Source organism: Zerene cesonia, chromosome Z (genome assembly GCF_012273895.1).
Source record: "Zerene cesonia ecotype Mississippi chromosome Z, Zerene_cesonia_1.1, whole genome shotgun sequence".
In the NCBI taxonomy this organism is placed as follows: Eukaryota; Metazoa; Arthropoda; class Insecta; order Lepidoptera; family Pieridae; genus Zerene; species Zerene cesonia.
This window is the reverse complement of record NC_052122.1, coordinates 4,192,720-4,216,793: the sequence shown is the minus strand read 5'-3', so window position 1 is coordinate 4,216,793 and position 24,074 is coordinate 4,192,720. Positions and strand designations below refer to the sequence as shown.

The following is a 24,074-nucleotide window of genomic DNA, read 5'->3' as shown; positions in this document are numbered from 1 at the left end:
AATATGACCTTTCCCCATGAACCAATATGATTATGAATGTTTTGAGAAAACTGTTCTTTCCGTTGCCCCCCATCCGCATGTGCTTTACGATATCACATATGCCAGTGAACCCTTGCGCGTATATGTCTTTTGTATAGAAAAGTCTCACGCGTTCCAGATCGACCTGAAGACCTTCGACCAGATGGTGGAGGAATGACGCCAGGCGTATGCGCTGAGCACGCGCATCCCGATACACCCCGGCGGCTCCTTCACCAAATACAACAACAACAAGATACTGAACGGACGTTAGACGCGAGAGACACTTCTAATAACAATCGGTCGGCTTTCTTGAACGGACGGATGTATGGACACTTTGGGCGTTTTATTTTTAATTTCTCATTTTGAGTTCGGTTTTTGTGGACAGACTTCTGTCTAATTTAGCGGCGTTTCGTTTGTTTTGCCTCTCTTTACATTTTTTTTTTTTTCAATTTCGCAAAATTCTTGGAATTTTGGGGTCTTTTAATTCTGGGGTTTTTTTTTTAAATTTGGGTTACTGATATATTTTACAGCTAATTACCACCAAGTGTCCTACATTAACATTGAACGAGAAAAATAAGGGAGTGACGTATCGCAAATAATGGATTGAAATCCGTTATGCTTGTGGGTGAAGGTGTGCCCTTCGGAATGTTTAAATGGCTTCTTTTTTCTCGTTCAAATGTTAAGAAATTGTTCAGAAGGCCAATCATGATACTGTCTATTTGTATTTTTATTTTTAAGAAAATTATTAATGTAATAATTCCAGTTTCATTTTTAAAATTTATTCCATTTCTCATTTATAATTCCTAATAATTTTCACTTATAACGTTTCGGCTCGTTTTCATTCGTATTCTCACTTATTTCAATTGGTTGAAATAATTCTGTTTATATTTAAAAATATAGCGTATGTATAACGAATTAGGATTGTTATTAGAAGTTCGATAAATACGATTCCTGCGAAACGGCAACCACGAAACGGATTTTTATTTAATAGTTTTTTATTTGTTTCACGAAGGTCCGTCAATTAAGAGTTTCAATAGAAACGTACTATAACATCTTAACATTTTAGAATCTTAGACCGGATTCTAAAAATGAATTATATTAACAATTAATTCTGAAAAATAACTTTAACACTCGACCTTCGTGAAACCTAATTTGATTTACTTAGTATTTTGTGATAGTATTTATAAGTTATTCTTATATTAGTGTATTTATACATATTTTTGATAATTTTTGCTATTGTTTTACGTAGTTAACGTACGCTTAACTTGTTATTATGTCTAAGTTATTTATTTCAATGTTATTAAGTTGATTCGCCGCATGCGTGAACATCTTACAGGTCATGGGTTATATTGAGAGAAGTAATAATATAGCGGACATATAAAACAGACACTTATGTGTGTCCCATGACTCAGAGAAGTGTCCGTTTTCTCCACCAAAGCTAGATTAATAGGTGTTAGTTTGTAGTTAAAAAAATAGTGCCATCTTGAATTTTGACCAAATCAGGGAAACGGTTGATATTTACCTTGTTTTCGGGATAACGGTAAAATATACCGTACGTCCGTACATTATAATATGTACATCGAAACCAGAGAGCGTTTGAAATATTTCATCAACATCAATTCAACCATTTCAGCGGGATCGGAGATACGGTAAAACATCCAGATACGTGTGATTTCACGATTAAAAACACATATTAACACATTATAAAACTCAAGCCATGCTTAAGCATGCGTAAAGCAAAGAATTTCAGATATCTTCCTCCGAATTAGTACAATCCGCGTCATCAAATAATAGTATTAAAAAAATTTACTGTCCGCGCCGATTATGGTCGAAATTCAAATGCACGCCCAAAAACATATGTGATCGATGTCTAGATATAATCATTCTATAATCTTAGCTCAATAATGTCGTGTGGTTTTGAAGTCGATACCTCCGTGTGCTCAAAACTGTCTTAATAATATAAAATTCTACAAATTCTCTCAAAGGGATCATAGTAAGTTTTGTCGAATTTTGGCAAAACTTCAAAATTAACATTAAACATTTTGTAAAGATTACCGGTCTAACGCAAAATTACTAGTTAACAGAGTTGGAGGAAAACCCGTTTTGGTTTTTCGCCTTCTCCGCAAGTTCGAAAGATTGAATTATTCAGAGCTTTAAATATATTGCTATCTATTGTAGCATCTAGGCAATATCCAGGCTATCAACGTCTTTAGATGTATCGATTTCAAAACTAACAATTAAATGACTAGCCAGTGTCATACATGTATTAATATATATATATTTTTTTTGTTATTAGAATTAAGTTATTGTATTCAAAAATATTCTTTAAAATTTTGTTGAATCAATTTTGATGTTTTACGTAAGACTTGACTTGAATTTCAGATAGGTTATTATTTTTATTCGTTGAAATTGTTATTATTTTTAACTGGACGGAAAGATTTAGAAGTAAGACCTGGTAAGAGAAAAAATAAGCACTGTTAGCGCAAGTAGTATAAAACAAGAGATTACAAAAACAGATATAGAAAGCACGCTGTAACCACCATCTACAGTTATAATATCAGATCTATAAGAGAAGTTGCGACTTCTTAAATCCTAAAAATAGGTACTCTTGAGTCATAAAATATCTTACCTTCAAATGAGAAATATCTCATTATCTCTCTTTGCAAGTCATAAATGTCTGACAACCCCTTAAACTATTTAAGAATACCAAAACATTTGTCCTCACATCGACTCCTGCGCAGTACGTGCCAATTCTCGTGAAAAAGCGAACGGACTTAAAGTGTACAGGGAAACGTGTGATTGCGGAAATCGAATTCGTATACACTAGTTATTCATTTAATAATATGTAGTTAGGAGACAACTAAATGTGACTGATGTTTTTATTAGACGTAATTAGGTTAAGCTTCGCCTCGCTTGCTCATATTGCAGCCTATTCTTTTAAACTTGTGAAAATTCAGTGTAATTCCATTTTCTATCTGTCAGTCAATGGGTTTAGTGTTGTAGGCTGTTCCCATGTCTAGGAATATATATAATATGTATATCCTCGAGACTGGACTCCTGAAATGCCCAAATTGAGCGACTCGTTATACGGACCGATTAATATCTGGTACTTTATGAAATATGTGATTACATCACCGTTTGCACCTCAGAACTTTTGATGTAACTTTGTTAAATGGCATTCAAAATCTTTGCTCAATTCTAACAATAGGCGCCATGTTCTTTGTTATATGAACATAATGGTGGAGAAACCCAACTAAAAATTACACTGAAATATTTTCCAAGTTTTTATATATATTTTAAAGGCTTATAGAAACGTTTATGGATTTAACAAATTATTAACGGAAAAAGTATGGAAATGCAAGTATATCTGCAATTTCAACAAAAACTTATATAAGTTTGAACGAAATTCTAGAATTGTATTTTTTTTTTTGCATTTCATTTTATAAGCCTTATAACGGATTATGTATTAGGTATTATGATAATGTATTGTATTGCGTTGGAATTACAATTTTTGATCAACATCGTGCCAAATTAAATTTATAAAATCATAATTATTGTATCTCTATAAGCTTAAAGAGCTAATTTGCATATGGGGGGGGTCAGATTTCTTTGCGAATGCTTCTTGCATTAAGTAGGGTTAAGAACTATATTATAAGACTTTCCTGTGTGTGTACATTTCCTAGGCTAACGTCAATTAAGCGACAGTAACAGGAACAGCTCTCAGCATTCCTGATGAGAGTATGTATGAGTGTATTAAAATCGTCGTACCTTTATTGACGTGGGCTTATGCGCTTCTTATGGTATCACGTATACCTAACTGTGCTTTTAGTTTTAAAATCTGTTGTATTAGTTTTTTAATTCAAATGTACCATTCATGTATGCTGGTGCGATTTGTCATTTCGGACTATGATTCCATCTGTTGCATTGTCCCATACATCTGGCCTTTTCTATCATAGCTAAGAAATTTAATAAATATATCGAATATAAGCCATCTCTTTCGATCTTAAAAAGCCATCCTTGTCATCTGGACAGTTTCAAGGATTGGAGGGGTCAAAAGTCTCACGTCATCTCGAAACATCAGATTTTGGTACTTATTAGAAATGAATTATGTGCAAATCGCTAGAGCGCCATCTACATTGAATAGTACTTTAATGCTTTTAAAACGTATTTTGATCTCAAATCTTTCAAAAGAACACACGGTTTCGTTTCAGTGCGGCTTCAGCCCTAATTATTTACCAAAGATCGCATGAGAGTCGCACAAAACTTCTTTGCATTTATCCGATTAATTTGTTTTGTAAAAACATTGTCAATATTTAGATGCTCATTTACAAAACAGTTTTAAGCCATTTTTGTGTAACACTCGATGCCAGTAAAATTGTATGTTATAAATGTTTCATTTATTTTTGCCGTTTTTCTAAAATCATATAACTCTTTGCAAATACCACAAACTTTTTGGAAACGACTGAAAATTATACAGTAAATTTAATTCGTTTGAGACACAAACATGGCAGGACTTTAAGATACCTAGTTATAATTATCTTTAATCCTAAACAATTACTTATTTTTGTATCAATATAGAAATCAATCAAATTTTCGAAGACTTTATATTAAGTACATATATTAGTTAATTATACCTAAGAAGAGCCCAAGTCTAGTTTATAAATATTTATTCTTCTATGCGATTTGATCGTTACTAAATATTATTTAATTCATAAGCAATTTAATTTATTATTATTTTTGTATAGTTTTAGTTCAAACATGCCATAATGTGTAAGCAACCGGATTATGAACAAACCCTTTATTATTTATTAAAATAACACGCACTATGGGCCTCGTACTGGAAAAATTTAATCATTCATCACATAGTGGAATCAGTTCCCTTATATACCAATAGAGGGAGCTAAATTAAATCATAACTCCAAAACAGCGTTTTAAAAATAAACTAAATATATTTTACCGTGGATTAAGGAAAATCAATGCTTGAAGTTTTGTACATTTACGAAACATCGCATATTAAAATCTCTAATATTTTTGTCGTCATATACACGAAAATTTTTGTTTTTCGATATTTAAAAAATAAATCATGTATTGTATGAAGATTGAAGACCATTTTTGAACGAGAAACATTTGTCCAAACGGAAAAGTGGCGATGTCCATAGCGTGTGTATTGCAATCCTATTTTGATATGATTTGCGATACTTTACTGTTCCTGTGTCTCGTAGTACGTAAGCTATATGTAACCGTATATTATAACTATATGTCTATTATCGATGTTCAATTACGTAATAAAAAAAATATAAAAAATTGTTTTATTTTCTACTTATGGTAAGATGGGAATTGATTTGTATTTTTGAGTTGGTAATGGATAAACTAAAATTTTCTAAAATGATTGTAAGGGTGGAATTTCGTTCATAGCTATTTTTATTGTGATATTGTAGCTAATTCCTAAAAAATAATTGTAAAGAGGAATTTGTTTGAACGCGCTAATCTAAGAAACTACGGGGCCAATTTTTAAAATTCTTTTATCTATGGATATGTAGCTACATGATTCTTGAGTGTCTATAAACTATATATGTACCACGGGCGAAGTGAGGGAAGACCAGTAGTCTACAATATTACTTAGTTAACAATTCACTTTTTAACATTCAGAGAGGTAGTGGTTTTACGGGGAAAGGGATAAGGAAAATATTGACGAAAGGAAAAAAGGAATGGACTGGGAAGGGTGAGGAAGAAGAAACGGGCATCCGGGTCTCCCATCCGTCGTACGAAACAGTAGCGTGATACTATCACACGCCGGTCGATTTCTGTGGGGTTGTGGTACTTCCCCGGTGCAAGCTGGCCGAATTCATACAGAAGCGTGCTAACCTCAAACATTAAAACTTAAATTAATAATACTAATCTAACGAATTCCGGCCATTCGGTGGACGACGTCGCTTAATAAAAAGGCTAGAATATTCATTGCAAATTGAAGTGCCTTAAGTAATAGAGATAGCAGGGATAACTGACGACACGAAACGGTGCGTAATATCCCTGTCTATAACCCTGATCTATCATGTTAGAATCTTAAAAGAGCATATTATACACATCAATGAAAATCAATGTCCATTTATTACATTCATGACAGTATTTGTGTTAAGTAGGTACATTGTGTTTGTTTATAATTCAATACAGCATACCTTCGTGCTAAATAATGTTGTTGTGTTAATCATAACATAACGTTCTCATCAAGAATCTTATAAAATTATTTTAATTGAAGAATTATTTTAAATGTCATACTAAAAAAGAGTATAAATTATATTAAATACCAACCACACGTAGATGCTTAATTATAATTAAGTGAAATCCCAAGTGTCTGCTTTATCAAGGTGAGACTTGACCTACTTATTTAAAACTAACTAAGATTATTTTTATAATGGCAATTCAGTCCGCTAGCCTCATTAAAAATAATTAAATGAAACGGTTGAACTGAAGCGATAGAATACACATTTTTTATCATTCATTGTAGTTAATTACTTTCATTAATTTAGAACAGTACCTATTTAATAATTTATATTTATTTCTGCGTGGTCTCATTTTATTTTAATAAAACTAAGATTTATTCTAACGCCATCTGTTGGATATGCAGTAAACTTACCTCAAACTAGCTAAGTCGCTGGATTTCAATATTCGTGTCATGCAAAGTTTTAATAAATAGAAACTAGAGGGCATGAGTGTCATACACCAAGTTTTATAGTTTAACTAGCTTTCCACCCACAGCTTCGTTCGCGTGGACTATATAATTTTGCGCTTAGTGGATTTTTGAAGAAGCAGTGTGTGCAGATGTATGTATCTCTTTAGATATTTATTTGGGGGCCTCCCCAAGACATTTCGTGTTAAAATGTACCTAGCCTTTATCTTGAGCCTAATAATATTAGTAATAGTAATAATATATCTCAATATATAATTTTGTCAAAATTTGCCCAGTGTTTTTCATCGAAACGCCCTAAAAATATTCACAGCACAATAACAATTCTCTATTTACCTTGGTGCCTAGATTAAAAAAAACGATTGAATAAATTATACGTCGTTATATGAAATAATTATATATTTCTGCTTATAATTAATTTCGTACCGTACCAAATTGAGCGATGACATACCAATTACTCACGTGATAATTATTTTCGAGTGCCTTCGAATTTTGTAGAATTCCGAATAGTGCTAAATAGCCAGTCATTTTTTTTGAAGCGGTGAAATGAAGCTGAAATAAAGGATCGATGGGGGAAATAAAGGATTCGGAGTGGTAAGGTACGGAATGCGGACATCCAACACTCATATCCTAGACTGATATGATAATTTGCAATACGATTAATAAAAAATAATTGTTAAACAAAAAACCAAAGATTACATGATACTTACATAAGATTTAATAAATACGTTCCTTAATGGGTGACATTGGGGTCCGTTAGTCAGTTGGCTCATCACCTAGATATTGGGGTCATCTTACAAAAATAGCCGATTCTATTCGATTCCTCAACCTAAACCACGTTAAACATAAGCTCACCCACTTTAGCGAACATTGTCGTAATAACTTATGTAACAGAACCGGTAAGAAATACATAAATATTATGCATTTTGTTGTAACTCGATGCTTTGCCGATGAGCTGCCGTGAAGTTAGTTTTTGTCTATAATTCGAGACTTACCTGTCAGACGTCACGATTTTGAGTTAAATGTTCCGGGCCTTTAAGTCTGTGAATAGATTTCTTTAATGCTGCTTTTTAATTCGGAACAGATATTAAATATCTTATTACGATTTTTGCAACAGGCATAGTATCAGCAAATCCCGACATTTACCTAAAGTATCAATACTCACTGGGTCTTCCTCACAATTATACATAATATAAATCCTTTTTGGATAAGGAGTATTAATATAAACTTATTTTCAAATAGATATCAGCATTTTGAAATTATTTAATAACTAGCTGCGCTCCGCGGTTTCACCCGCGTATGTCCGTATCCCGTAGGAATATCGAGATAAAAAGCCTTGCCTATATGTTATTCCAGTTCTCCAGCTGTCTACGTACCAAATTTCATTGCGATCGGTTCAGTAGATTTTGCGTGAAAGAGCAACAAACACACACACATCCTTACAAACTTTATACTTAACTAACCTTATAATATTAGTAGGATTTTTAAAACACTTACGAACTAGTTTATAGTATTAAAAATTCTTGATGTATCTGTGCACAAAAAGTGCAATTGATGGTCGCTGTCCTGCTTTTCGATGAAATGTCCAAACATCTTTACTAGTGGATTTAATTTTCACTCTCAGACAATAAGTTTATTGTGTATGACTGCATAGTCAAGTCATAGTATTATGACTTGTAATCCCTATGTTTCATTTACATCAAGTATTCAGTAATACAGAGTTATAATAGAATATAAGCGTCTATCTCAACTCTAGTGTTGCATACTTGGCTAAATAATAATGGGCCCTATTTTACTTCATTTACGATCCTTTGATTCCTATCTCAATAATAAAAACATCAAAGAATTTCACACAAATTCGCTTTAAACAATATTTATTACACAATAATTTAACGTTTACTTATTAATACCGTCTTACAATAAGTGCCTTGAAAGGGGCGGCAGATGGCGTGGCGCCGTCCACGTGCTTCAAGGACGGTAGTGGTTCCCCGGGCACGGGAAGTACAGAGAACCTCTGCAGAACTGCGGTAATGAATAGGAAAATGTTGCACTTCGCCAGAACGTCTCCTAGACAGCGGTGCTTTGCGAGACCAAATGGGAAGAAGTGGTCTGGTAAGGAGATCTTGCCGTTCGATATAAAACGCTCTGGCTTGAATTCATGAGGGTCGGGGTACAGGTTTTCGTCCATCAGGATATTCGTGTAGTTCGAGACTACCATTGTTTCCTGGAAGAAATAGGTATATAAATGAATCCGGCGTAATTACTTTTCGAGTGTCTGAAAATATAAATCTTCTGAATATATTTATATGATCGTTATTTCATCAAATAGTGTTTTTTATTGGCAATTACAAGGCGAGTTCATCTGAGTTTTTTGCACTATTGCATACCTTCCGTTGCAATTTTTTTCTCAGTAAATATTATTCATTACAGCAGTATGTTATGCTATATTAAAAAAAAACCGGTGTGCAAAATAGAAACGGTATAGGTACACTACTTTAAATAAAAATTAATGTATGGTATACCTTGGGAATTCTGTATCCGGCGAGAGTGGTATCTTTCAGGGCTCGATGGGGGACACCAAATGTTCTTCCCATGAAGTGACGAACGCTTTCATGGAGGACGGCTTCGTTGTATGGCATGCTATATGTAAAAGTTCAGTTCTAATAAACTTTAAAATGAAGATCTTTGTATATCATTTGAATAAATAAGAATGCATCAAATAATTTACAATAAAGTGTTGAACTGTACCTAAACATCATAATAATTTTTCAATAAAGCTCGACTTTATGTCATAAGAATAAATGTATTATAGAAATGATAAATCAAAATTAATCAAACATTAAACAAATAACTATGGAACAAAAAACTATGGAAAACTATCATCATATATACTCCTATAAACCATAAAACCTTTCAAAATATGATTCTTGATATGTTTGTGCAAGAAACTATACTTACTTGGCCTTATCTTCTAGACTAGGTACACGGTCCCTCCCGACAACCCTGTCGATTTCCTCCTGTGCCTTCTTCTGAGCTTCTTGATTCCGGACCAAGTAGCTAAAACAGAAGCTCATGCTCTTACTCGTAGTTTCCGTGCCGGCCATAAACATATCCATGCACATAGCTACAAGTTGTCCCTCAGAATAAGTCGATTTCTCCCCTGATTGCCTCAACACTCGTATATAAACGTCCATGAAGTCTTTATCTTCAACGTTCGGGTCGAACCGAGCCTTGTGTCTGTTAATTTCGTCCCGTAGAAACTCCCAAATTCTCTCATGAGTCATAATGAAATTCTTGTAACCAGAAGCTTTTGGGGCTACCACGCTGAGTATTGGAAAGTGACTAAAAGTGCATCCAACCATGTCGACAGTACAGAACAAGTCAAATAGAAGTTGCTGGAGCAGTATCATTTCTGGGTCGCTAGGTTCGTAACGGATCCCTGCCATCATAGTCCACAATGTATTCAATATATATGTGTTAAAGAAGTTATGCATATATGCCTCAGTGCTGCCTTTCTCTCCCATCGCATTGAATACGTCTTTAACAATGTGGCTTGCCTCTGACTGCGATATTTCCGACATGCCCCGTCTACCGAAGCCGAACTCTTTCAAGTGCTTTATAAGAAATCTCCTTTGTTCCTTCCAGATATCCCCATCCGTGAGCAGCACCCCTTTCCTCTCTCCCCAGGTCCTTGTTTGATAGAAAATCCCTTTCGGCCGGCCATCAATGTCTTCATTGTAAAGCATTTCCTTATTTGCTTCAAGGCTATTTACTACAACGATCCGATCTTTTCCGATTTTAATACCCAGAACGGAGCCGTCTGGACTATACATATCGGTTAATATCTGGATACATTTGTATAAATAACCACTTTTTTCGCGTATTCTCTGTATTTCATACGCACAACCGAGTATTGGCAACCATTTCGGGCCGGGAGGAAATTTATTCGGTTTCACTGTATCCAAATAAAGTATTAAAACAATTATCGCGGCGATAACAACTAATGTGAGCCACATCTGAAACGAATTAAAGATTCTGTTAAGCAGGTTTTCGCTTTTTTTATTCAAATATGATACAATAAATATATTATTACATTCAAATGAACAAGAAACGATATTTCTAGAAAATTTGTTGTCATTAATTTAGTTTTTGGCCACAAGGTTTCGACTCGGCGCCTTCCAAATATATTTTAGAGAGTTTTTTCAAAATGTATATATTCGTTCACCGTTCTGGAGTAAGTGATGTGTATACGAATACGACTATGAAATTCTATGTAGCGGCCATTATAAGAAATGTAAAATCACAGGTATCTGTATAGAATTGTCGATGGAATTTCATAATAGCTCGGTTTTAAAGTTTTAGCAATATTTCGATTTCAAACCTTATTTTCGGGTTGCGAGCTGAAACCCGCTTTGGGCCAGACTGGCATTGGAAAAACAAGATAGAGTTCAATCTTTTGAATTGTACTGCTATATCGGTTTGCATAAAATTATTCGGAAATTGGAAAAAGGCGTGAAGTTATACGTTGCTATGCGGTCAAAGGATAAAAGGAATAAAAATTATTATTATTATTATATAGGTATTGAAAATTAATATACCTAATACCTAATTTTTTATTCACCTAACTAGCCGCTTGTCTTCACCTGGGTTGAGGGGGAAAATTAATATGATACTTACAATGATGTGTTACTATGGGCACAGATAACATAACACTATACTATGGGTAAAATAATTTTTGAACCAGTTTAGTTGATCCAGCGGTTACGCCTACAGACTCACAAACATTATCTCTTTATTATATGACTTAATTAATATATGTATTATAAATAAACAGTTAATAAAAAAATACTCTATTGAATATAGGTTATTTTTACTAAGTGCTTATGAACAAAATTAAATTTTGTCGGTTTAAGTGTTCCGCGTTCGATAGAGCTGAATTCTAGAAAAAAGTTTTTTCAAGTATTAAAAAGGTGCGATGAAATATAGAAATAAAAAAAAAATCTCTTAGATACTTGGTATTTACATATAAATATTTATTTAACGCTTAGTTTTTAATACTGAAAGAAATGTTGAATGCGTTTTAAATTTTATGCAAGTCTTAGGTTATGAGAACTTGAAATCTCTTTGCTTTAGTTTTATGGTGGGTCAATTAAAAATGTCACATGACTCACTAATTAATCAATTAATCAAAAAAAATAATTTCATTTTATATTTTATAAGATTATATAACCAAATAATAGAAAATAACTTGTTGTAATTCACCAAGCATAATATCAACTGAAAACTATACGTGTGCAGTCGGGCATAACCACGAAGATGTATCCACAGAAAAATATAAATCCGAAAATTTTGTTTGTTTCAACATGCTTGTATCAGGAACTTCTGAGCAGGTTTAAATCTCTTTCACTGGTTATGCATGTGATCCGAGCAATATAGGATATCATGGGCGAAGCCAGGATGGACCGCTAGTCTTAAATCCAAGAAGGAAAGTATAAATGTATATTTAATAACAAAAAGCATACACATCACCTCATCTGTCGAGTCTGTAATTATTGACAATGAAATGTAAAATGTTCAATCAAAATGAATTTATTTTTAATCGAATTACTTTATTAACCTTATAAATCTCAGATGTAAAACTATCCACAACGTGACATTGGCAAAATTGTGGCAACACAGCACTGCCATTCATAAAATAAAATTGAATTGAATTGAATTACTTTATTAACCGAAGTTTCCAAAAACGAAAAAGAATTCGGCTGTACTTTAATGTTTTATAGGATTATAATAATTTGGCCCCATTTTAGAAACGTGCGCCACCCTCTCCCCAGGTCGGTGACCTATTTGTTGAAAATAATTTATATCTCGCATAAATCCAAAGTAAATCAGCGTTACTCAATAATACATGTTCAATCAGTTGCATCGTTGTAAATATAATTTGTTATTCAATAACATCAAATACTTCGCTTACTATAAACGATTCAGATGAGGATGTAATGAACAAATTTCTATAACCTTGTACGTCGTAGATAATACGCGATTAGATCGCATGATTAGTGAACATTCAATCTTATAGCAATAAGCTAATCAAATGCTATTGAAATTGTGAACTACTTGTGTCTCCTGGAGTCACTCGCGGACAAAATTTGAGGCTACAATTTTCATTCTCTCTTTCAGGCTATAGAGAGTGATTTCTCAAACGAAGTAGCATAATTGAAGAGTCAAATGGGCAATTTTTAGAAACAAAAACGTCCTCAACTATTTTATAGAAATCGGTGAAGTGGTAGCCGTGAAGGCGTAACAGACAGACACACTCGCACTAGTACGATTGTGGAGTTGTATTTACTTTAGTGAAATAATACATTCAGTTCGCGGAATACTTCCTATTTACATTTATACAAATGATATGCGTAATTTGGTCAGTGTTTCTTACGTACTAAACAAATTTTCAAATTATTTCTAGTAAAACTTCAAGGTGCAGGGAGCTGAGAGTTTACATAGACCAATTTTTTGTTGTCTTTGTGCTGTTAAAATATTTATGCGAAGAAATCCACGTGCGGTATACTAGTTAATTACTCATTATTTTGTTTCTTAGCAGTCCCTATCTGTTAATATAACGTTTTGAAACAGTTCATAGAATCGTATAATTACAATACGAAATGTGAAATGTATACGAATATTAATTACTATATTTTAAAACGCGATTTAATAATTATAGTTTTATGTTCCCTGCAAAAGCGAACGAGTGGTATGACGGACAGACTGACGTCCCGTGCCTTTCATGTATTTAGTATGTCCGTATTTATTACAGTTTTTGCAAGAGCTTGAAATTATTATGAACAAATATTTATGTTGAGGTGTGCATAATTCGCTTGAATAAAACTGGTTTAAAGAGATACCACCAACTCAATATTAATTTAACTAAAATCTAGTTTGTATAAAATTAGGTACCTAATTCAAAAGATACAATCTGGTTTTTATCTAGATACGTGGTGGAATAAATTTAAATGTTCTTTTGATTATATCATATTTTTATTGAAATGGTTTCGGTTTAAGTTGTATAATCCTACTAATCCTACTAATATTATAAATGCGAAAGTTTGTAAGGATGTGTGTGTGTTTGTTGCTCTTTCACGCAAAAACTACTGAACCGATTGCAATGAAATTTGGTACATAGACAGCTGGACAACTGGAATAACATATAGGCAACATTTTATCCCGCTATTCCTACGGGATACGGACTTACGCTGGTGAAACCGTGGGGCGCAGCTGGTGTTTTATATTTTTGAGAAATTATTGTATTATGTTACTGAGTAATGTAATAGTAATATAATAATTGATTATTCTTTATTGAGCGCTCACACGACTTTTTTATGCAAATTTAAAATCTTTAGGCGATCTATATAGCTTAGCAAAATCTAGATTCTTCTTAGAGAATCAGTTAATCTTTCATAACATCTAAGGTATATTTCTCAACACAAAAATATTACAAAGCATTGCAAAATGGTGATTTATAAATTTAAAAATTAAAACAAAAAATTGGTATAAAGATATAATGATGATGTAGTCTGTATATTTTTTGCATGTTTTTATTAATATTTTTATAAACATGCAGCATTATTCGAAAACGTTAGCTTTTTTTAGTGAGGAATCTCCATAATTAATTTATGGGATTCACTTGCGTATAGTAAAGTCCCTTAGGATGCTGATCCTGGTCTATGTTGACCTGCTACTGCAATAGTGGATTACTACCCAAAGCAACTCGAGTAGCGTTACTTTTGGATTCAATAAAATAATTACCACGAGAAATAAGGTACCCGGCCTTTTGAATGGCTTACGTGAGGACACAGATTCAACACGCAGAGGTCCTGTAGAGATTTTTTGACAAAACAAGCAAACAAGAGGTTTGAAAACCTGAACCTCGTATTGATATATAATTCAACGTCACTTATCTAAATCCACCTGGGTTATTGCGAGAGATCTTATGCAAAATTAATTGAATATTTCCTCTTAACCGTTTAGAAGAAAATTATTATGGGGAAATGCATACGTTCGGCCTCGTAGGCTTCTAAACACTTAACTCAGAAAGAAATGTACAGGTCAACATATAGTGGTTGAAATTTGTACGATAATTCCATGGCTACAGAAATTTCAATGTTGTGAACTCGTTTTACAACTTGGCCTCTGTTACATAAGCGTTGCCATAGATCTCACAGGTCTAAATTAACTGGTCACCAGGATATTTCAGATGCGAACTGAGGGTCGCCATTTCGCAAAACGTAGGATATTTTTATTGTAATAAAACTGTGAAACGTGATATTAACCTACTTTCTTTTGCATATTAAAAATAAAGCAACGTTTGCGCTTCAATGCGCCAAAAGAAAGTTACACATAACTAAATATTTGTAAGAACCGGTTACGTCGATATTACGGCTTTGTAGCTTGTGACCATGTTTATGTAATCACTTATAATTATAAGCATTACTGAAACATATTTAGTATTCAAAACAAGGCTTCTTAAACTTTTGCAAATATGTGTTTTAAACTAGCTTTAGTGATATGTGTCCGAGCTATGAAAATGTTGTATTTGATTATAAAGTTATGAGGTATATTTATATTATAACTAGCTGCGCCCTGCGGTTTCACCCGCGCAATTCTGTATCCCGTAGGAATATCGGGATAAAAGGCAACCTTTATGTTATTCCAGTTGTCCAGCTAACTACGTACCCAATTTCATTGCAATAAGTACAGTAGTTTTTGCGTGAAAGAGCAACAAACACACACACATCCTTGCAAACTTTCGCATTTATAATATTAATAGGATAGGATATTATATTTCTACAGCTAAAGCTGTCTTGTTCTGTTCAAGAACTTCTGGAGCGATTTCAATAATTCTTTCACTGTTGGATATATAAGTACATGATCCTTGTGCAGTGGGCGAGGTCGCGGTGCACCGCTAGTTTTAAATAAATTGAAAATAGTATTCATAGCGTAATCTACATATAAAAGATGGGCACTTACAAATAATCTTGATCATAAAGTGGCAAAGTTTGAACTAGATGAGAGGGGTTATATTCGAAAGTAAAGATTATATGCTATATGTAATATAGGCTATATTTTATGACAATAGAACTAAATACTCAGTGCAATATCAAAGTAAATATAAAAGCACACATATGCTAGCATTATATGTAAATCAAGCCTGAGAAAAAAGTTTTTAGTTCTAGTTCAGTTTTTAATTATGGCTTAATTAGTTCTGCAAATAAGTTCGTGGTACAGCATAGCTAGCTATAATGGTTGAATCATAACTAATCTTTTTACATGCTTTAACAGCTTCCCCTATATGTTTGTATGTAACCAACTCATTTAAACCTAGACCTAGGTTTTAACCTAAAATAAACGGACATATTTATTTCATAGGTACTTATTATACGTATCACGGATCGATGATACAATAATTTCATGAATTCATCTTATCTTGATTAGGATGGGAAGGATTAAATGATTTCCTTATGTATACTCTATAAGAGCAAGTGACTCAAATATACAGATTCTATTAATAAAGAGGACTTTTTAGTTTATTTTAACTGCATTTATACTTTCTAAAGGAAGACATAAATTATAGGTGAAGTGGAGATATATATTTTTCTATTAAAAAAATTAATTAATTTTGTCAGCAAGAAGTTGGAAATATTCCTAACATAAATAATTTTTTCAGCAAGAATTTAACTTCCGACGAAATGGGCACGGATTAGCCACCACGTTAGTTAATATTATTAACTAATTTGATAATTATCAAGATTGACCAAAATTTGAACAATAGCAATAATTCGCCGGTGCAAAAATATAAAAAAAATTTGGTAATAAATTAAGAAGTAATCGCTCAGCTTTAATATTCAACACACAAAATTGGTCAGAATCAATAAAAATGTAACAAATTACAACATAACGTGTGTAATAAAAAGATTACCTTAACTTTCACTGAAACCGGAAAGCAGAGCTGTCAAACGCGGAACCAAATCCAAATATACACAACATAACCTTATAGCTATGCAAGTAAATGTTAACTGATGGATGAAATCATCACGACTTGCAGTAATTTTGCGAGTGGGGCCTGCAAAAGGAGGGGGTACGCTGCGACCCAGTTGGTTGTATTGTGGAAAACCAGTTTAATTTCTTCCCAAATGCACTATAAACACGGGTCTGTTCTCATCCATTTATAGAATGTGATAGGGAACCCAGTGTCGGGTATCCTTCCCGATAATACCGATTAACAAGCATCGACAAACGCCGACTAATCGCCATCTCAATTTCCAGCTGCGATGGAATATGAACCTGACAAATACAGTGTACAAATTTGATATTACTAAGTGAATGTCTGCTTTTGTAAATATATAAGACGGAAAACGTTTCGAGTAACTGTCTTATTGTACATTTACTGAACTTATATTTTTGTATCGTATCGACGGGATGTGTGCATAAATTGTACCTATCATTTATGTAACTTGGTGTAAACCTTTTAGAACAGATGATTTTTATTTTTCTCTTTTAATAAAATACCCGAGAGCAAAGACTGTTAAAACGGAAGCTTATTTTAAATTCCTTTTTTAGTTACCATTCCAGAAAATAATAGCAAATCTACATTTACTCGGTAAAACTTATTAATTAAAAGGCGCAAAAAATTTAATCCGAGCAAATGTAGCAAAACGAGTCAATTTATTTGAATTTCCCAAACTTCGGATTGTTATAAATTGTTCAATACTTTCAAAGCGTTGTGAAATAACTAGTTATATCAAACTTATGGAATGTTCGTAGAATCATCGACTAGTTGAAGGAGCAATTTATTCATAGTTCATTCATTTTGAGATTATGAGATAAATTTATTTGCTTTTAATGCGATTTGATAAAACGAACTTTTAAAATACAAGCGGATGCATAGTATTAATGAGATTGAATATTTTCTCCCGTTTTTTCCTTATCATTCAAGTTTTTGTTATCAGAGCAAGACAATCGACTTACAAGCGTAATATCCGAGAAATGGTAGTTATTTGGGAAAAAATCATGGGGTTATTTGTAAAGAGATTACAAATTTCGATAATTTTATATATTAGTTTTCGAAAAATAAACAAAAGTCCATAAATTTTGATCACTGACCCTGAACAAGTGTCGAAGAACACATTACTGAGGGTTCTTTTGGCATTATATTTGTAAAAATTAACAAAAGGTGGAACTTTTTAATTTTTTTTTTCAATGACATTTTTTGAGTGGAAGCAATCATTAAAATTGTCCAAATCTGCTAAGTACAGAAAAAAAAATTGACCAACCTTTGTATTCGGTCAATAAAACATACACATTGCACAACATTAACACTTATAAAAACATAGAAGTGGTCTGTTAGTTTTTCCTTAAATAACACAAATAATGACATCTATTCCTTATATAATTTATGCTTGTAAATATAATAATGGACTAAGCAACGAGATATGAACGTAGCCCATGTTTACGAAATACAGTGTAGTCGCTAATATTAAGCTCCTTAGTTGTCATTGCGATTGTTCAAAGCAAGGGAAACCGAGATAATTATTTAGTTCTAAACTATAAACTTGGTTTGTAATGATACTGGGAGCATATTGAATAATACACTGAGCTCTGATTACCGTTATTGTGTTATATCGTATTGTGATTTGAATGAAATATATTCTTATAACGACTTTCTTTAATTAATAAGAAAAAAATAAATAGATACTCTAATAAAAGTGTTGACCAATCGAACATACCAAATAGGTTAAAATTCTTTTAGCCATTGGTAATTTAATGGTGTACCTAACACGACTATCTTCTTGTACTCATAGAATTTTGGCTTTTGTCCGTGGCTTGGCATGCGCTAAATAAAGTAAAATGGATGTTATTATACGTATAAACGTTCCTCTTGCATCAATTTATTCATTAAAAATATCCATCAAAATCTGTTGCGTAATTTTAAGATCTAGGCACACAGACACACACACAGATGTTTGAAAGCGGCTTTGTTTAACACTACCTATAATAGTGATTTGTTAAAATTGGTATTCAGATAATGACAGACTATTAAACCTAATAGGTACATTATAAGAAATTAAAAACGTGAAAAATTGGATATCTCTTAACTACCACCAATCACTACGTATTCAAGAATCCTACTAATCCTACTAATATTATAAATGCGAAAGTTTGTGTATGTGTTTGTTGCTCTTTCACGCAAAAACTACTGCACCGATTGCTATGAAGTTTGGTACGTAGACAGCTGGACAACTGGAATAACATATAGGCAACTTTTGTCCCGATCTTCCTACGGGATACGGACTTACGCGGGTGAAACCGCGGGGCGCAGCTAGTATCTTATAATACGTTTATTGTACGTATTTTCAGCATTCGCAGTTTCCTATTATTGTTTGAAATTTGAATAACTGCATAGTTAAATAGAGATAACTTTACAAGTAGGCTATCACAGGTAAATTCGAAACTACAAATGGACCGCTGTTAAAATAATTTTTCATCACAAAATGTAATAAATTTGCACAGTTTTTGAAGAATTAATTATTGAGTCTGTTGTTATTTTACACAAAATTTTGTATAAAATCACTTCTCATTAAGCGTGGATCATTATTTGGAATTTAATTATAACGGAGCAATTTTAAGTATAAAATATATTCAGGACCTGTCATCAAAATTGAACAAAATCAACATCCACTTAAAAATCGATACTAAATTATCAGCATGATAGTTTAATACTACGATATTTTAGTTGTATCTATACTATTGTGTTATCTGTGGTTATATAAAAAAAAAACAATATATTAGAAGTAAGAACTAATGGTTGTTTTCCTTTATTTTTGTTTTGTATTTATACTTTTACTTAACTTTAACTCAAAACGAATTAATTAATTCTGGTAACGCCAATATTATTGAAATAGTGAATTAAAATTAAATATTTATTATTTCGTGGTGTTTCCAACTACCCACCTTACATGCGAGCACAACCAATCACCGCGCGTTTTTAAAGTACCCGCAACGTCCCTATTGCACGTAGTGACACATATACGTCACACAGTCTGCATCGATCTTCCATGACGATCGGATCTTAATAACCGCCGGAGTGCCTTCACGAGGCCGCTAGACAATTCATCTATAATTTGCATACATCATGCATCAATCGAAAAGATCTGACCGCCGGAGAACTTTCTCGAGGTTCTCTAGATATCTCAGGCATTGTGCTAGTATAACCACCATCCCCAATTGGTCGCGCTGAAGCGCCGCGTGTGTGTGCGTGCGTGTGTTGAGTGATGGATTGGACGTGGCCTGTCTAGCCCGAGCTGGAGGAAGCTTGACCGCGTGGTCCTGTGCCGCGTGCTACGCTACGCTACTTCCTCAGACGAGGTATGTGCCGTGTGTTACCCTTTTCTACGCCTTAAACTTAATCTACGTGGTATTTTCTTGTGTTTGACGTTACGCGAGTTTTATACATTTAGTAATTTAAAACTTTTTAACAGATTTATTCATTATATGATTAACCCGACGTATGACCTTCAAGACATGTAACATCTCAGTCTACCCTCGACCACGCTCGTTGTAAAGTGTCCGAAACGCCGGGTTAAAAAGTTTCTAATTTATTAATCTACGTGATTAAGTTTTACAGTCCGCTTAATATCGAAAGTAATACGTATTGGGCATTGGCGCGACCATAATGTGGTACCTTCGAACCGTATTTTGGTTCGTACGAATCGCATTACCGCATATATCCTGGATATCCTAACCGCCCTTCTTAGGATACTCCTGTAGGCCCTAATAAGTGATTTAATAGTATATTCATTGTGAAACACTATAATATACCGCGTAGACCGACATTGCGTCATCTACTTTTATACGCATAAATGTACTTTACTTCCGCCCATGCCTTTAAGTTACGTGTTAATTATAATAAGAATAATTAGTAAATACAATTTTTAACTAGATCATCCATATTTATAACGCTAAAATCATCAAAAATTGAATTTACTTATATCGTCATTTTTGATCATTATAATCCGACCATATTTGTAATTACGTACTCAGTTCTTATAGCGCTTGCGTCACTGACTTATTTTATTTAGTCGTATAAAATTTGTTGTTATAACATTTTAACTTTAAATACAAATACATTTGTCATTAAAATAGCCGCGTAAGAAAAATACTAAGTCAGCTGATAGTGATGCTTCTGAAGATAAACATTTATTGATTTTCAGTTATTTACTAAACGCGAAATTGTTTTGAAAAAATTTGTGATTTATCTTCAGATATTCAAAACAATCCGGGCTGATGGAAAATTTCCTTGACGAGTCCACGCAGATAAAATCATTATGCGAAAGATTTGAAAAATAATTTATTTTAAGAGATTAATATCGCTTGTTGTTATTAACTCCTACTGTGAAACATGATTATAAAAGCCTCATCGCATTCGAGTCTTCATGTAGAAGGATTATAAGAATTAAATCGCAATATTCCAAATCCGTCACACGGAGATATAAAAATGTGCCGAAATTATCGCCTATCGAGTTAGTACCATTTTCGGGTGATATTCGCTCATTTCCACTATTTCTTTCGAATTTTCTATCGACTGTTTTTTACAATCCCGGCCTCACAGATGCCGAACGATTATATTATTTGTTGCATAAATTAACGGGGAAGGCTGTTATAGCTGGTATAACCCCCTTGCGCCTAAAATTATTATATTACAAGCGTTAAAAGATAAATATGATGATAAACGTATGTTAGTTTCCGCATATTTAAATCATATGTTTGATTGAAACCGCTGCATTGTGCGCCGGCTACAAACTTTGATTTATTTACAGATAACTTTACGAGTGCAGTGCGCGCTTTACAAAATTTAAAGTTGTATAATATTACAGATTTGATGGTTGTGCACATGACTTTAAAGAAGTTAGAGCGCTTTAACTCAGATACTGTTCTCGCTTTCGAGACTAAGTGTGGTAGTGAAATGCCTAGTTTTGATAAATTAGTTCAATTGATACATAAACTACCAAAATACCGAATACGAAATAACAAAAGACCATATTCTGTACACTATTTTTCAAATTTCTAAAACGACATACCTATTAATACTTAGGTATAATATGTATAAATAATATTAATTAATCTACATCATTGTGCATTATCAAATTTAATTACATAATGTGTATATAATATGACCTGTACTTTAGCGTGGATTGCTCTGTTTAACATTATAAATTTTAATTGAGGAATAATTACATGTCATGTGAAATTGTCTCATCAACGACATGTTAGTTTTATTGTGATTATTGTACGAAATTTAATTATATTGAATATTCGCACGCAATTACATCGCAAATACTTTGCATGGCCGTATGCTGCTTATCTATAGGATTTAACATGTTAATTATTAGAAAAAAAGTTCCTAAGGAAGACGAGCTCTATAACAATAGTTGATTGGAGACTTCTTAAGGAAAATGAGTTAACGAAATGATATTCCGAGCTATATGCTAAAACTAGCTGCGCTCCGCGGTTTCACCCGTGTAAGTCCGTATCCCGTAGGAATATCGGGATAAAAAGTTGCCTATATTTTATTCCAGTTGTCCAGCTGTCTACGTACCAAATTTCATTGTAATCGGTGTAGCAGTTTTTGCGTGAAAGAGCAACAAACAACACTCGCATCCTAACAAACTTTTGCATTTATAATATTAGTGGGATTCGTAGGATATAGTAGGAAATAGGATTGTGATTTGAATTGCATCAATTAGTATGGGAGTTACCTAGTTAGTAAAAATAGTTAAAAATACTTTTAACTTCAAACAGATACATGAACATAGCCTCAACTTTCAAAGGTAACTATCGCCATTGCAAATCGAACGAATGATTTTGTTATCAAGTTTCTCCATGCCGAGAATTTCGTTTGGTCTAGTATAGTATTATGTTATCTGTGGGTTGGTTATTTTAACATTTAAGGTATTGTGTTACACAGGGAACCTACCGTTGTAGTGAAATATCGCTTTTCCAAAAACAATGGTTCAGGTTTGAATAATTGCTTGCATACAACGCAAAATAATTTGCTTTTCGTCTCGGATTGTTATGTTGTTATAACTTAATGTGTACACAAAATATCTATTTTCATTACATCTTTCACATTTTATGTGCTTTGTCTCTCTAATTAATAAAGTATTTTACTAGCCTAAACTATTAACAGTTATTTTAAAAGTATAAGAGTAAATGAAATAAAAAAACAACCTTAATTTTTATAATTCATTCAGAAACAATGTTCTCTGGCTGCAATTTATATGTATGGAAATAATGCTGCTGTTATAAGTATACTATAGAATATTCTGTCTGGATGATAGTCGAATAAAGACGCGTTCTAGAACATGTAAGATATATGCGTGTAGTCATCATCATGATAATTTTGCCTTTAATTGTCAGCCACAGGCCTCTCGTAAGGGCTAAGGACCCCACTGAACTCCTCCGGTGGGTACCAAACGTTTCGTTGGACTTACGAGTATTTAGAAAATTTCTTTGTCTGTGCCAACTACATCACACCTCATACAGTATTCTTAATGACAAAGCCAGAAGAGCGGAGAGATTTTAGGTTCTGTACCCAAAGGGACCTTATTACTACTGTCCTGACTTAACTGTCCGTCTGTCTGTCTATCCGTCCGTCTGTTGATAGGTTGTATCTATGCGTTGTATAAGGCAGTTGAAATTTTGAGAGATTATGTATACAAATATTAAAATACCGAGGTTATGCAATGGCTGGCACGGTTATAAATTGGATGGGTGACCAATTTTTTTCTTGTAGTTGCTCTTTAGCTTTGTACAAAGCCCTTGGTGTCGAAGCACTTAAAGAAAAAACTTAATTTTTAATTTTAATTTCCAATATTCCAAAACCGAGTAATGTTTATCGTTTTAAGTTTGAGTAGTCGAAGCGTCAGGCGTTTGAATGTTGGCAGGCTTGTCGCATGAATGGAATATGTCTTCGGAGTATCGCGCCCGGCGCATACGCATCCGTACGACGCATACTGTTGTGTAGATATATACAGATATAGAGCTGCGCTGTCATGTTTTTGTGAATTTTCGTGTTGTGTAGTTTTGTTTTGAATATAAGAAGTAATAGTTTGGTGGGAATTACATTACGTTTTGCATTTATTGGTTGTAATTTTATTTTGCTGTATAAAAAAAAAATTAAATAACGAATTTATCAATGATTGTTAGGTACTTTTATCTCCTCTAGACAAGAAATATTACACAAATATTGCAAATTGTATATTTAAGCGCATGACCAGACAATAGCGATTTCTAGAAAAATAGTTTAATGGTGTTTTTTCTT

The 24,074-nt window shown here is 33.2% G+C and overlaps 2 protein-coding genes across 4 annotated transcripts in view; one reads left to right on the top strand and one right to left on the bottom strand.

Annotated features, from left to right (window-relative positions):
* The window catches only part of LOC119835707 (alpha-1,3-mannosyl-glycoprotein 4-beta-N-acetylglucosaminyltransferase A-like), a 76,427-nt gene extending 71,131 nt beyond the window's left edge, over positions 1-5,296 (top strand). For all 3 annotated transcript variants that reach the window (XM_038360685.1, XM_038360684.1, XM_038360683.1), the window contains one exon: positions 158-5,296. In XM_038360685.1, coding sequence (XP_038216613.1) covers positions 158-196 — 39 coding nt within the window. In that variant the 3' untranslated portion in view covers positions 197-5,296. The remainder of the gene's footprint in view (positions 1-157) is intronic.
* A 3,257-nt stretch (positions 5,297-8,553) lies between these two features.
* On the bottom strand, positions 8,554-16,808 carry LOC119835576 (probable cytochrome P450 303a1). The gene is made up of 4 exons (XM_038360484.1): positions 16,674-16,808; positions 9,662-10,719; positions 9,226-9,343; positions 8,554-8,927 (listed from the first exon to the last, which is right to left on the bottom strand). Exons 2-4 carry the CDS (start codon positions 10,717-10,719, stop codon positions 8,607-8,609), a joined length of 1,497 nt encoding a protein of 498 aa, XP_038216412.1. The 5' UTR covers positions 16,674-16,808; the 3' UTR covers positions 8,554-8,606.
* Positions 16,809-24,074: the final 7,266 nt, after the last annotated feature.